Raw genomic sequence first — 14,972 nt, forward strand, 5'->3', positions numbered from 1 at the left:
CAGAGCATCCTCCGTCCAGCGACCGGTGGGCATGAAGACCATTCCTGGGGCTGCCCCATCTTCCTTTTCCTCCATGCCACTGTCCACCCCTGTGTCTCCTTCACTTCTCCTCCCATGAGTGGGCACTATCCAGGCTCCCGTTATGTTTTTCTCTGTGCAGGTGACTCTTGAGTCCGTGTCTCCTTTCTCTTTTTTTTTTTTTTTTAAATATATACTTTTATTTGTATTTCTCTATACTTCTCTTCCTCTTCCCTGACCCTGGAAGGGCACTGGATGAAGAGGGAAAGAAAAGACCATGATACCTTATCCAATGCAGATCACCAAGCCACATCTCAGACCACTTGGAGATTGAAAATTTTTTTAATTTTTTAAAATTCAAAGTTTATTATTTATTTTGACAGAAAGAGAGCACAAGTAGGAAAGGGGCAGAGAGAGAGGGGGAGAGAGAGAGAATCCCAAGCAGGCTTCTCACTCTCAGCACAGAGACTGATGCGGGTCTTGAACTCACAAACCATGAGATCATGACCTGAGCTGAAATCAAGAGTCAGACACTTAACCAACTGAGCCACCCAGGCACCCCCCAAATTTTTAAAGTTTATTTATATATTTTTGAGAGACAGAGCATGAGCAGGGGAAGGGCAGAGAGAGAGAGGGAGAGAGAGAATCCCAAGCAGGCTTCATGGCTCCACACTGTCATTTTAGAGCCCAACGGAGGGCTCGCCGTGTCTCTTTTCTCATTCCACCTTTCCAGCCACCAGCTGGGTGTGTCCCTCTGAGGTGCCCAAGACTCGCCTCATGTCCGGCAACAAACTGTACCTTGAGGCTGCTTCCTTTCCCCGGCTCCCTGCTTCTGTTCACTGCACTGTTATCTTCCAGACAGTGAGGCTAGACAGACATCTCTTAGGCTCTTCTTCCTCACTCCCTGTACCCAGTGAGCTGCATGTCATGCCTGGCCTTGCTCTGTGACATTCTTCCTCTTGCATCTGCTCTTTTCTTTCCATTCCCCCCATGCCAGCTTCTGTCACCTTCATCTAACCTAGCATTAGTTTCCAGGTGGGTCTCTTTTCTGCCAACTCCTTCTGCCTGCACTCTGTCAGACCTTAAAGCTGTAGCCAGCCCATACCTTCCAGTGTTCCCCTGGTGCTTCCTGGACCCAGCTCAGTCTCACCTATGGTCACAACCCAAACACCCTCTCAGTCTGGCCTCCTGTATCTCCTTCATGGGACCCTTCCAGATGTCTGGATGTTAGTCCCTGGAGCACTTTCTCTAGAATGTTCACACACTTTTGAGGTAGTTGTTATTGACTAAAATAGCAACAGGAGCGCCTGGGTGGCTCAGTTGGTTAAGCATCTGACTCTTGGTTTTGGCTCAGGTCATGGTCTCACAGTTCATGATCTCAGGTCATGATCTCACGGCTGACAGCACAGAGTCTGCTTGGGATTCTGTCTCCCTCTCCCTCTGCCCCTCCCCTACTTGCTCTCTATCTCTCTTTCAAGAATAAATAAAAATGAACTTTAAACAATTTTAAAAATAAATTAAATAGCAACAAAATTTGTCTCTCATGTGTCTATTCAACATTTGTTGAATGACTGCAATAGACCAGACTTCACAGTTTCAGAAAGGTGTAAACCTGGTGTCTTTCCCTTTGAGAGGGCACAGTACCTCTGAAGAGACAACATACACACATATTCAAACCCACGCGCACACACAAATGCGCTGGGCAAGGCAGCATAGCTCAGTGCCAGATGGCACCTGTGGTCACTAAGGACTGGAGCACTGGTGGGAGATTTAACAGAGAAGGTGAACCTTGACCCAGACCTAGAACAGATTCATGGAGAGGAATCCTTGACCCTCACGGTCAGAGGAATGGTATGAAAACAATGTCAGAGGCAGTGTGCACGGAGTGTTTGTTAGCATGTAAGAGACTGGCTTGGCTAAAGGAACGCACAAGGAGGAGGTCAGTGAGTTCTAAGGCTGGGAAGGAGCTAGGAACAGAGGGGAGGGGAGACGCTTTGTTGTTGTGGGAAAGATGTCTTCTTCTCAGGCACAACTTCTAAGAGTACTTGAACTTCTCTGGGGGCTGATTGCAAATGGATTCAACCTCATTTGCATGTTTTTGCAACGTGATACGTCGTGCAAACAGCATAAAATCAGAAAGAAACTCTAATGTCCAGAGGGTATATTTCTGGTATCTACTTTTAAAATGAACTAAATCTTTTCCAGGAAAATCTTAAACGGCTAAGAGATAGCATCACCCGAAGACAGAGAGAGAAGCAAAAATCAGGAAAGCAGGCAGGTATGTAGCTCCTTGGGGGTGCCGCACTGTGGGATACTGCTGTGATCTGTTGTTCCTGACCCTCCTTTCTGCTGCGGCCTGAGTGGGCAGAGAGCTTGCCCAGTGCCTGTCACCCTGTTTACAGATCTGGGTCCCCCAGATCTGTGAGGTTCTTGGGGACAATGACTTTGTCTTGTTTATTCTGCATACCTAGTACCTGGCACAGAAGACTTGTTAGCAAATGAATAAATGGACTGACCTCTGCATCCCTTCATCCTCTCACTCAAAGAGGATGATCAAACTTTCTCCCCAAGCATCTGACTCTCCCCTTAGCATTTAGGAAGACATGTTTTTTATTTTGTTTTTGTTTTTGCTTTTGTTTGTTAGTTTTCAAGGTAGAGAGGGAGAAAGGGGGGGAAGAGAGGCAGAGAGAGAGAGAGAGACAGAGACAGAGAGAATCCTAGGTAGGCTCCACATTCCATGCTGAGCCTGACACAGGGCTTGATCCCATGACCCTGGGATCATGACCTGAGCAGAAATCAAGAGTTGGATGCTCAAACGACTGAGCCACCCAGGTGCCCCAGGAAGACATGTTTTTTGAGCAGAGAAAGGAGAAAATCTCATTCACATAGTATCTGTTTTTCACTGAAGCAGGGAACTGTGTCATTGGTGTCTATACCATACAATGATTCAGAAGCCAGGACTCCAGGTATAGCAGGGCTCCTGCCATGTGTAGTGGCAGTCCAATAGCAAGGCCATGCATTCTAGTGTTTACACTGAGGACCAGGCTTCTCGGCACCACTACCCTTGAGCGTTGATAGGCATTTGCCTATGTTGCATATTCCCACCGAAAGCCTCTGGCATGGTGGGTCTCTGTGATTTATTTTGGCCAGGGTTTATTAAGTGGAGCTGACAATAAAAGGCTTTCAGAGGCTCTGCAATCTTGAGTAGAGCCCCATTAAATAAAGGACTAAGCTTGTGCATGACGTCCATAGTCTGTCTCCAGCTGCCGCCAAGAGCCTGACTTCTCATGACCTTGGTCAAGCTGGTAACACCCCAGTCTTTAAAAAGGACATCTTCCTGCCATAGGCCCCTTGCTCATGCCTGTTCTTTCTCACCTGCATGGAAACTACAGGACTGCAAGACCCAGCCCATCAGCCCCTGCTCAGTGAGGCCTTCCTGGACCACTCAAGGCCATTGTACCCCTTCCTCATTTGAGCATTTATAGAACCACTATCCCTCCCATTCATCTGGCACTTCTCTTTTGCTGCCTCTGATTGCTATGACTTCATTCCTTTATTCAAACCATCAGCAATTCCCCGAGGTTCTGTCTCCAAAATGCATCTTAGATCTGATCATTTCTGACCATCTCCCATGCCACAGCTTCAGGCAAACGAACATCCTCTCTTCTTGGATGAATGCAAGAGCCTCTTCCATTGTCTCCCTGTGTCCAGTCTTACTTCTCTACAGTTAATCCTCCAAAGTGCAGCCAATCACCTTTTAAAAATAAGAAATCAGATGGTGCCAGTCACTTGCTCAAAACCCTCAGGGGCTCTTGTCCTACCCAGAGTAAAATCACACTCCTCACTGTGGTCTGAGAGTCCCTACATGGTCTCACCTCTGACCTCTGAGCTCACCTTTACTTTCCCCCTCAACCCCGAGTTCTAGTACCAAAGGACTCCCTTTTTTTGCTCTAACAAATCAAGAGCAGCCCTCCCCAGGGCCTTGGCACTTGTCCTCCCTCCACTTTTCACACATCTTTACTGACTTGTCCTTTCATCCTTCAGAGTTTGGCTGTAAATTCTCCTCCTCAGAGAGGCCTTCTCTGTGTTCTCTCCAGAGTAGCTTTGCTTACCTTCTTTTCACATCACACACACTGGAATTATCTTATGTTTCTGTTCCGTATTTTCTGGCCCATCCTCCCACTGCCTCCTATTGCAAGCTCCATGGGGGCAAAAGTTTGTATGTTTTGTGCTCTGCTGAATCCCCCGCATGTAAGACAGTACATTCATTGGGCTCAAGAAATCTCCGTTGGAATGGTCGATTTCAGGAAAATTTTTGGTAACATCATTCATTCACTCTACAAATACTTAATTGAGCACCAGGCTCTTTGCCAGATACAGAGACCCATAAGGCCTGAACTTCACCATCTAGTAGCTTATGAATTAGTCTTTTATTTGTGTAGGTCTGATTTTCCCAGCTAGAGCCTGCCCTACAATCTCTAGCACAGTGTTTTGCATATGGTACTAGCTTAGTGAATATTAATGATTTTGACTGTTTGGGAAAAGAGGCATAAAGAGGTTATAACCATGGCAGAAGGGCAGGTATCTGCTTGGGTGACTAGATTTTAAATGTATGCTTTCACTACCCAAGCTCACACTTGTCTGCCCTCCTGGCTGAAGGGAGGGGAAAGGAGAGTAGGCAAAAAATCTGGTTCAAGATCTGCATGGTCATCTTAGGGTCAGACAATAGGTTCTAGGTGGTAAAAGGGATGAGGTGCTTTTTAAAACTAGAGCACATGAACCCAAAGATAGAAGCCTCTTGATTAAATGAAACATTTCATGCTTTTACACATAGGCAGCCTCAAGAAAGTTGTGATTTGGTGGTACATGAGGTGTTTGAAGGCCAGGGTGTCGCTGTGTTGAAGTCATGAGTGCTGGGCAGCTGGGCTCCAGAATTGAACCCACTGGGTGTCATGACAACTCTACCATCCAATCAATGGAGATATTGAAGCAAGACATACACATGTTGAGGAGTAAAGGGGTACAGGCATCGGCCCTGAGGCCGTCAGGGTTGGGGTCAAGTTCCTAGCCACTGCTCACCCCTAACTAGCTGGGAACCACGGACAAGATAAGTCACCCAACTGAGCCTCAGTCCTCATCTGCAAAGTGACACAAATAAAAGTGCCTACCCTATTAGGGTTGCTGTGAGGATTGAACCAGTTAAGTTCTGGCTGGGAACTAGCACAGTGCCTGGCACATGGAAGCACTTTAAAAACCACCCATACAGCAGCTGGTGACCTCTCGGGCAGGACCACCCAGGGTGCATGTGCTGGGCTGGGACTTGCCATCCAGGATCCAGAGCTGAAATCCTGGGTTTAGAAATGTTTTCCAAAGTTCACCCAAAGCTAATCAGACTCTGGACAAGTGATACCCACCAGTGTTTATGCTCTGCACTGGAGTGGTCAATGTCTACATTTTTTCAAAGGAGCATGGTTAAATGCCCTCCCTACCCTTACCCTCTACTCTTCAAGAAGCAGGCCCTCTGACTAGGAATTTTATGGGGGGGGAATGTTAAGTACTTTTCCTTTTTTTTTTTATTTTGAGAGAGAGAGAGACAGAGAGAGACAGAGAGAGAGAGAAAGAGAGAGAATCCCAAGCAGGCTCTGCACCCCAGGGCTCAAACTCATGAACCACAAGATCATATCGTGAGCTGAAATGAAGAGTCAGCCCAGCCACTTAACTGACTGAGCCACCCAGGCACCCCAGTGTTTTTACTTTTTACATTAGGAGCTTTAATGTCGTAACTATCAAAAGATTAAATTATATATAATCTGACATGAAACAAGAATGCCTGGGGACCACCATAGAGAGAAAGTTCTACTCATCAGCCCCAGGACATTTTTCCTAATGTTTATTTATTTATTTTTTGAGAGAGAGAAAGAGCGAGCACGAGTTGGGGAGGGGCAGAGAGAGAGGGAGCCAGAGAATCCCAAGCAGGTTCTGCCCTGTCAGCACAGAGCCTGATGCGGGGCTTGAACTTATGAGCTGTAAGATCATGACCTGAGCCAAAATCAAGAGTCAGATGCTTAACTGACTGAGCCACCCAGACACCCCCATTTTTGTTTTTTATTGTGGTAAAATACACATAACATAAAATTTATCATTGGACCTGAATGTACAACTGAGTGGCGTTAAATACATCCACAATATCATGCAACCATTACCACAATCCATTTCTAGAATTTTTTCTTCCCCAACAAAGATTTGAGAGCAAGTAGCTGATGTGGGACATGATCCCAGGGACACAGTGGGAGTGGGGAAGTGAGAGAGGGAAGGAAAAGTGGCCAGCAAAGTACAGTCACCACTGTAGAGATGGAACTTTATGTCCCTGGAGACTCTGGCGGTCAGTGGAGAACACTATGGAAGAGTGATCCCTCCCGAGGGGCCAGAGAGCTGACCATTTCTTCCCCAGCTCCCATGTCTGGGTGAGGCCTGTTGGGGGAAGGGTGCTTGTAAACCAGTTAGCAGAGAAAGCCTCAGGTAGTCTGGGAGTGGGGCCCTGTACTACATAGTGAGGCCCAAGGGCATCAGAGCATCTTCCGAAGAGTGGGCATCTTTATGGTTGACTAAATATAGCATATTATTTAACTCCATAAAACTCGATTGTATATTTAATGACGTACTAACCTGTAATTACCCATTTCACACTGAGTAGCCTCAGTGCTGCTGTATGTGTGCTTGTGGGAGTAGAGGTTTGGCACTTGGGGAGGTAGATTCAGATTGGGACAGTGTTTAGGGCAACCTACTCTTTGACCATCGCAACTCCTTTAAAAAAAAAAAAATCTGTTTTCCACATTGAGCTTCTGTTTTCAACAGAGGAAAGAACTCTGCTTCCAAAAAAAGGAAAAGAAAAGAAAAAGAAAAAGCATTTGGAACCCATTGATACAGAGTAACATCAATCTGTAGGAAAATTAGGGTTGACAAATGACATCTCTGTTTAAAGGACCTTTTCTAGGAATGAAGCCCATTCTAAACATAAGGGCTGACTATTTATTTAGAAATCTCACTTGCCTTAGAAAAGAGAAACGATGATTATTTTGCTTTAATTTGGGTTATAACACTAAGGGTAATTAAAAAGTAAGATTCTGTTCATAATAACTCACTGGTCTTTCTTCAGCTTCGGGGAGTTGTTTTGTTCTTGCTGAGATGGTTCAGAACATTGATAGTGTAGGAAGTCAGAGGAGCTGGTGTAGCCCGTGACTTGTAGAACACCCTAACAGAAGGCAGTCAATATTTGTGTTCTGGGTGTGTCTGGGGCTAGTCTGGGGCAGGACAGAGAGGAGCAGGCAGGGTGCCAGGAAACCTGAGTCCCAATCCCCACTTCGTCACTGAATCACTTTGTGATCCAAGACTTTAACCACTCTATGCCTCAGTTTCCTCATCCATGGTTTTACCTGACTAATCAACTTCATGGAGAAGGAAGGAAGTTCAAAGGAGGTATAATGACCCACGTGGACACGCTTTGGGGAAAGTACTGTGCGATCTAATGATGATTACTATTCCCAGCATTGTTCCTTTCTTCCAAGAATATCAGGATTTTGTAGACTCACTCTACTTGATTTTTTGAACTTTTGACTCCCAATTTTTTTTCATGTGTTTTTTATTTTCCTTCCTCATAGAACCAGTTGAGGGTAGAAAATTGACTCACTGAAGTGAGTTAAGCAGACAGGAACCTTCCTTTAAAAGAGTGTTGTTTAAAAAAAAAAAAAAAAAACTAGGTCAAAGCTGAGGGGGAAAACAAAAGCATTACACCTGTTTGGGCTCTGAGACCAACTGTGGGCCCACGCCCACATGCAGGTACGGCTGGTCTCTGCCCAAGTAGTTGCAGGCTCGGGTAGCTGCTTGCACTGCTCAGTTGTCACTAGGAGAGCCTGAGGGTGTGAGAAAGGTCTGTGCTACACAGGGACCCAGAAAGGTGGTTTAATACTAGGACCAAACACTGCCCTTGGAGCCAGTCTCTAGTGTGAGGCACTTGTGGCATCTAGTAAACCATAGTCCAACCTTTTTTTTTTTTTTTTTTTTTTAAACCTTATTTATTTTGAGAGAGAGAGAAAGTGAGCAAGCCAGCGAGGGGCAGAGGGAGAGGGAGAGAAAATCCCAAGCAGGCTCCATGCTGTCAGAACAGAGCCTGATGCAGGGCTCGAATCCATGAACCGTGAGATCATGACCTGAGCTGAAACCAAGAGTCAGATGCTTAGCCAACTGAGCCACCCAGTCCAACTTTAACATCTTCTGTGTGCTTACCATACACTCAGTCTACCCTGCCCTTGAACTTCTTTCCTCCTGTTGTGGTTTACCCATTCGCCCTTCTCAGCGGACTCTGGCTTTGGCAAGCGGAGCCACCTCTGGTCCTGGACTCCCTGAACTTCTCGCCACACCCACCCCATAGAAGAGGAGAGTCAGAGGAGGAAGTGGTGCTGTTAAGATGGGAGCACGTGGCCCAACAGTACACGGAACTTTCACCTCTTCCAGAGGCCCTGCCCCTGGGCTTGGGAATGTTCCAGGCATCAAGGGAGCCCTGTGTCAGGAGCTCACCCGGTGTTTGCACTTCCCTGGGGAGAAAGTGGGTATGGACACCCACAGATATTTTGTTCTGCTTGTCAGCAGGGGTTGTTTTCTGCTCAGGAACCCCGGGGATGGAAATCTAGAGAGGACTAAAGACCCAACTACTGGGCAGGGCTAAGTCAGGAAAGAGACCAGTTTAATGCTGCACAAGGCAAAGGCATCATTTCTTAAGTCTGTGGTGTCCAAAACCACTGATCAGCCTTGCAAGTCACAAAATCTTTCATGCGGCTGATGGACCTCCTTTCATTACCAGTCTGGGTCACTTCTGTCAGTTACAGACCATCACCCAGCATCCATCATTTATTGAGGGCTTCAGGGGCAGTATGAGTAGTGGTTAAGCACCTGGACTCCGGAGCCTGGGTTCAAATCCCAGCTGTCTCACTTGCCAGCTGTGTGCTGGGGGCATGCTACTTCACTTCTCTGTAATAGTTTCTGTTGGGAATGAAGATAATAGTATTTATTCCATGGGTGTTGGGAAGCTTGTGGAACCCCACTTGGTGCACAGGATAACCAGTTATTAGGATCAACAGCACTCGCGAGTCTGCCGTGTGAGAGGGAAGTAATGCAGAGAGGTTGACTGGCTGACTCAAGTCCCAGAGCAGGGGAGTGGCAGAGCCCCAGACCTTTCCCTGATCTCAGGCTGTCTGCCTGACGTGGAGCATTTGTGCCTCCGTCCCTCTCGTCTGTCACCCACCGATTGTTACACAGGAGTCTGTGGAGTTTCAGTGCTGAGTTGAGCAGAGCCCCCTCCCCGCTCCTACCCATCTCTCTTCCCCTCCCCTTCCCTCCTCTCCCTGCCAGGTTCAGGCCAGGGATGCAGGTGGAGCGGGAGCAGCCTGAGCAGTTTGGTGGGCTGTAGTCTGGTGCCTTGAAGATTTTCCCTCTTTCTTCTGATTCTAGACTTGGAGATCACGGTCCCAATTCGGCACTCACAGCACCTGCCAGGGAAAGTGGAGTTTGGAGTCTATGAGAGTGGCCCTAGGAAAAGCGTCTTCCCCCCAAGGACAGAGCTACGGCGAGGAGACTGGAAAACAGACAGTACCTCCAGCACCGCAAGTGAGCAAGGGGTAGGGGGTGTGTGTGGGGGGCGGTGTCTTCACATCTGCACTCCAGCTGGGGCCTTGGAACTTTGAGAACAGTCTCTGTTGTGAGCCCAGCAGATCCCAGCTGGAGCCTGATTTGGGTCTGGAGGTGTAAGACATGGGGAACATTTAGCCTGTGAAGTTTGCCTTTTCTTAGAGGGCCAAAGATCCTTTACTCTAATATCCCCTGAAGCCAGATTGCATACTACCTTATTACACTGTTCCTTTTACAAATAGAAAAATCTAGTAATAACACTAGTTAACATTTATTGATCGTTTACTGTATGCTAAGCCTCTTCTATAGATTCTCAGATTTAATTCTCACAGTAACTCTATGGGATAGGCACTACGACCTGTATTTACTGAGAAGGAAACTGGAGTCTTAGTGCCTTGCCCTAGGTAAGATAGCTAATCAGTGGTGGTGTCAGGATTTGAGCTCAGGCAGTCTGGATCCAGGGCCCAGACTATTCTTTCTGCTTCCTCAACCGTGGTAAGGGGAAGGAAAGAGCATGAAGTCAGAAACATTAGAAAACGATGGACTCAAATTTGAGAATTCCAACTTTATAGATGAGTTGAGGATCTAGTTAGGAAATGTGGAAGACATTTTGGCTTGAGAGCTTGATAGAGTCTGATTGCAACAGACAGTACCCGCTGAGGTACACGCAGGAGGTGGGGGGCTTTGTTTCCGTATCCAGGGCGGTGTTAGCTGACTTCGGATACACCGGCTTCACAAGCAGAATAGATGGAGTTTCTTTTCTTTCACACATTTTAGTGTTATCAAAACAGCTAGGAGAGCCATGAAAGAGTGGGAGACTTGGTTGAATTTTAGGACTCGTGTCTCCTTAAATGTCAGGCAGAGAGCCCGCAGGAAGGTCATCTAAACCCAGGGGTTAATCTTTTCTGCATCACAAACCCGTTTGAGAATCTGATGTGTGCCCTGGGTGTGCTTCCCAGAAAAATGCACGTGTATGTGTACATACATAGACATACAATTTTTCCCGTCCATGGACTTAGGTCAACAACCCTGCACTAGTCTCGCTTCTGACTTTATAGATGGGGTATTTATGATCCAGAGAAGGAAAGGGTTTTATGCAAGGTCACCTGGCCAGTGAAGGAAAGGTGGGAGTAGGCCCTGCTCTTCTCTCGGTTCAACATTCCTGCCACCACTACCTGTTGAAACAGACCCCAAGCCTGTCTCACGACCGACCACAGGGAAAGTCTAGACAGGGCAGAGGAGAAAACTTCTCTTAAATAATGGGGGTGGTAATGTGTATTCAAAACCCTCTTGAGGCATTTTAGAGAATTCTGACAAGTTCAAAAATGGGAGAGATTTTCCCAGTGATCACAGGTGGCTGAGGAAACATGAGGCAGGTGGCAGTCTCTCGGATGTGTCGTGGAGGAGAGAAGTGGTATAGATCGTTTCAGGGTGAGGGCAGTGCATTCCGGTATGGAGAGGAGGGGAAATGCAACAAGACAAATGCAAAGCATTTATTTCGGGTTCAGATTAATTTCAGTGATTTTACGTGTGTGTTTTACCTTGAGGTGAAAACGGAAAACAATGGAAAGCATAAGCCCGATACGGGGCTTGAACACACGGATGCGAGATCATGACCCGAGTCAAAGTTGGACACTTAGCTGACTGAGCCACCCAGGCGCCCCTTTGTAATTGTGTTTTTAAAGCATGTAACGTGTGATAAGCTCTCAGTAAACGGTAGCTATACAGAAAAATAAATAAATAATAAATAAATAAATAGGTAATAAAAAGGTGAACCATTTCATTTTATGCTGAAAGAAAAAAACTAAACTCTAATAAAATGGTGTAAGATGGTAGCATTTTGAAGATCCCATATTCACAGCTTATGTATTGCTTCTACCATTAAAATTAAGGGGGGCGCCTGGGTGGCGCAGTCGGTTAAGCGTCCGACTTCAGCCAGGTCACGATCTCGCGGTCCGTGAGTTCGAGCCCCGCGTCAGGCTCTGGGCTGATGGCTCGGAGCCTGGAGCCTGTTTCCGATTCTGTGTCTCCCTCTCTCTCTGACCCTCCCCCGTTCATGCTCTGTCTCTCTCTGTCCCAAAAATAAATAAAAAATGTTGAAAAAAAAAAATTAAAAAAAAAAAAAAAAAATTAAGGTATGTGCCAGAGTTCTGCATTTTATTTTAGCCTGAGAGAATCCACAGCCCAGCTAATTTTGTTCGTACCCTTCAGGCAGCGCGAGTAACCGATCCAGCACTCGGAGCCTCCTCAGTGTGAGCAGCGGGATGGAGGGGGACAATGAGGTGAGAGCTGGGGACTCCACTCCCATATGGCTTGTCCTACGGGGTCATTTCATTGCAGGAAATAGAAATCCAAGTGAAAGAAGCCGGACACACAGGTCACATATTACAGGATTCCATTTATGGGAAATATCCGGAATAGGTAGAATCAGAGAGACAGAACACAGATTGGTGGATACCAGGGGCTGGGACGAGAGGCAAATGGGGAGTACGGTGTTTCCTTTTGGGGTGATGGAAATGTTTTGGGACTAGCTGGAGGCGGTAGTTGTGCAACAGTGTGCATGAACTAAATGCCACTGAATTGTTCACTTAAAAAAATTTTTTTTAAGTTTATTTACTTCGGAGAGAGACAGAGACAGCGTGAGCATGGGAGGAACAGAGAGAGAGGAAGAAGAGAGAGAATCCCAAGCAGGCTCCACACCCTCAGCACAGAGCCTGACACGGGACTCGAACCCACGAAACCGTGAGATCGTGACCTGAGCCAAAACCAAGTCAGACGCTTAACTGACTGAATCACCCAGGCGCCCCAAATCGTTCACTTTAAAATGGCTAACTTTATTTTATATGAATTTCTCCTCAATAAAAAGAGGAAGGAAGGAAGGAAAGAAGGAAGGGAGGGAAGGAGGGAGAAAGGGAGGGAGAGAGAAATAGAAATTCGCTCTGACTAGTTAAGCCATAAAGGGCATGTGTGAGAAGGAGCTGGATGAATACCAGGGAATCCAGGGGTAGAAATCCCATCTTGGGGCCGGGATCAGGAGCAGTGAGAAATGCCGGAGCCAAGGCCAGTGCTCCATGTTTCCCCAGGGCCATATGCTCTCGTCTCTTTTCCCCTGTGTGGACCTGCTTTCTTGTCTCACTGTACCCTGACCTGTTCTCCTCCTATGCATGTATAGTGGCGAATAGTCCCTATAGTGGCGAAGAGTCCCAAAAGGCCTCTCAGGAGGGGATGAGCTGCTGCCTTAGACTGAAGCCCAATTTTGGTCAGGGTGTCTACCCCAATCCAGTGGCTGGGATGAGCAGGAGGTGTCACATGGGTCACTGCCAACCCGGGAGACCCTGAGATAGGGCCCTTGAGGTGGGCCAGCCCTCCAGTGCACAGCTTATATTCATTACCCCCTGACTGAGGGCCACTCAAGGCTCTGCTCTCCCGAAAAGGGACTTTGGTTTAAAAACAAAATTTCTCCGGCTCTACCTGGTTAAATAGAGCATGCTTCTCAAACTTTAAGATGCATAAGAACCTTAAGATCCCAGGCACCTGGGTGGCTCAGTCAGTTAAGTGTCTGACTCTTGGTTTCAGCTCAGATCTTGATCTCATGGTCCTAAGCTCAAGCCCCGTGTTGGGCTCCATGCTGCTCATAAAGCCTACTTAAAAAAAATATTAATAATTACCTAGGACCTTGTTAACATGCAGGTTCTGACCAAGTGGGTCTGAGGAGGAGCTTGAGATCCAGCAGGTCTCACAAGCTCTCAGGTGATGCTAATTTGATGGTCCACAGAGGACGCTCTGAGTAACAAGGACCATTAATGAGAATTTGGGCCCCGTTGTCTCCTCAGTGACTCTAGGAATCGATAGAAAGCTGCCCTGGTGTTGTTGGTTTCACTCTTGTTCTTTTTTTTTTAAGTTTATTTATTTTGGTGTGGGGAGGGGCAGAGAGAGAAGAGCGAGAATCCCAAGCAGGCTCCACATGGTGAGCAGAGCCCGACATGGGGCTCAGTCTCACAGTCGCGAGGCCATGACTGAGCTGGAATCAGGAGTCCTACCCTGAGCCATGCAGGCGCCCCACTGGCTTCATTCCGTTTGTGAATAACCTTCAGCAAAGCCTGGGAGACTTTGGGCTCACCGGGCCCAACTATGGTGGTTGCTTAAAGAAACGTTCACCTTTCTTTATCATCTTTTTTCCTGTAGGATAATGAAGTCCCCGAGGTTACCAGAAGCCGCAGCCCATGCCCCCCACAAGTGGACGGAACACCTACTGTGCCCCTTGAGAGGCCCCCCAGGGTACCTCCAAGAGCTGCCTCACAGAGGTAAGGTTGATGCTGACAAGAAATGTGTCTCTCATTCTCTGAGTTCCCGTGGGAGGACAGTAGGATTTGGGGGCACCTAAGATGACCTAAGAATGCGTGCAGAGCTAACTGAAATGCCTAGTTTTGATGTGTTTTAATGTGGACTCTTTGCTAACTGATGCTCTATTCGAGGGCAAATACTTTAAGTAGCAATTGCAGTATTTCATCAATGAAGTACATTGGTAAACATCAACTTTTTTAGTAATTGTCATGTTTGGTTAAAATTCAGCTCCCTAATAGTAATTCCCTTGGCTGTTTTGTGGGGACAGTGCCTTTTGGGGGCCAGGAGATAAGAAAGACTGGGGGATGAAAATAAAGGTGGGAGACATGGCTCTAGCGCCACACTCTCTGGGAGCAGTGAACTTGGATGAATTATTTCACTTTCATGTAACTCAATTTCTTCATCTGTAAAATGGGGATAAGAGTAGAATGTCCTCACAGAGTCGTAAGAGTGGAGTTTTGGTCCATAGTAAGAGCTCAACAGAATGAGTGATTTTTCTTATTCGGGACAAGACTGAGCAGATGGAGATTTGGAGATGGGCATCAGGCAAAGGAGTCTGATGTCTGTCTTTGTTTATAATGGTACTCAGGCCTCTGGTAGGAACTTTTTCAAGGTCTCATGGACAGAAAAAGTAGTCAAAGCTCACTTGTCTGCTCATGCAGAAAGGGGCCTGGGGAATGAAAGCCTAGGCTTGTTTTAGGCGTTTAATTCTTTGATGTCTAAAGTATAATGTGGGGGGAAAATGATTAAAAGGTGGAAGCTTTTTTTTCAACCAGGGTTGGTTTTTTTGTTGTTTCATATTGAAACTTTTAACTCAAATGAATCTCATCAGTGCGATTCGTTGAGAAAGTGCAACAAGGAGGCCTTTCTTCTGATTTTCTGGAAAGAAAAGCTGTCTCTGAGCTAGGCGTCTTTCCATTTCTCTCTTT

The 14,972-nt window shown here is 46.7% G+C and overlaps 1 protein-coding gene across 1 annotated transcript in view; it reads left to right on the top strand.

Annotated features, from left to right (window-relative positions):
* The window catches only part of PIK3AP1 (phosphoinositide-3-kinase adaptor protein 1), a 118,105-nt gene that overhangs the window by 95,226 nt on the left and 7,907 nt on the right, over positions 1-14,972 (top strand). The window contains exons 13-16 of the mRNA XM_060643069.3: positions 2,224-2,296; positions 9,523-9,678; positions 11,911-11,981; positions 13,885-14,003. Of these exons, the coding sequence (XP_060499052.2) occupies positions 2,224-2,296; positions 9,523-9,678; positions 11,911-11,981; positions 13,885-14,003 (419 nt within the window). The remainder of the gene's footprint in view (positions 1-2,223; positions 2,297-9,522; positions 9,679-11,910; positions 11,982-13,884; positions 14,004-14,972) is intronic.

This window comes from Panthera onca, chromosome D2 (genome assembly GCF_046562875.1).
Source record: "Panthera onca isolate mPanOnc1 chromosome D2, mPanOnc1 haplotype 2, whole genome shotgun sequence".
NCBI lineage: Eukaryota > Metazoa > Chordata > Mammalia > Carnivora > Felidae > Panthera > Panthera onca.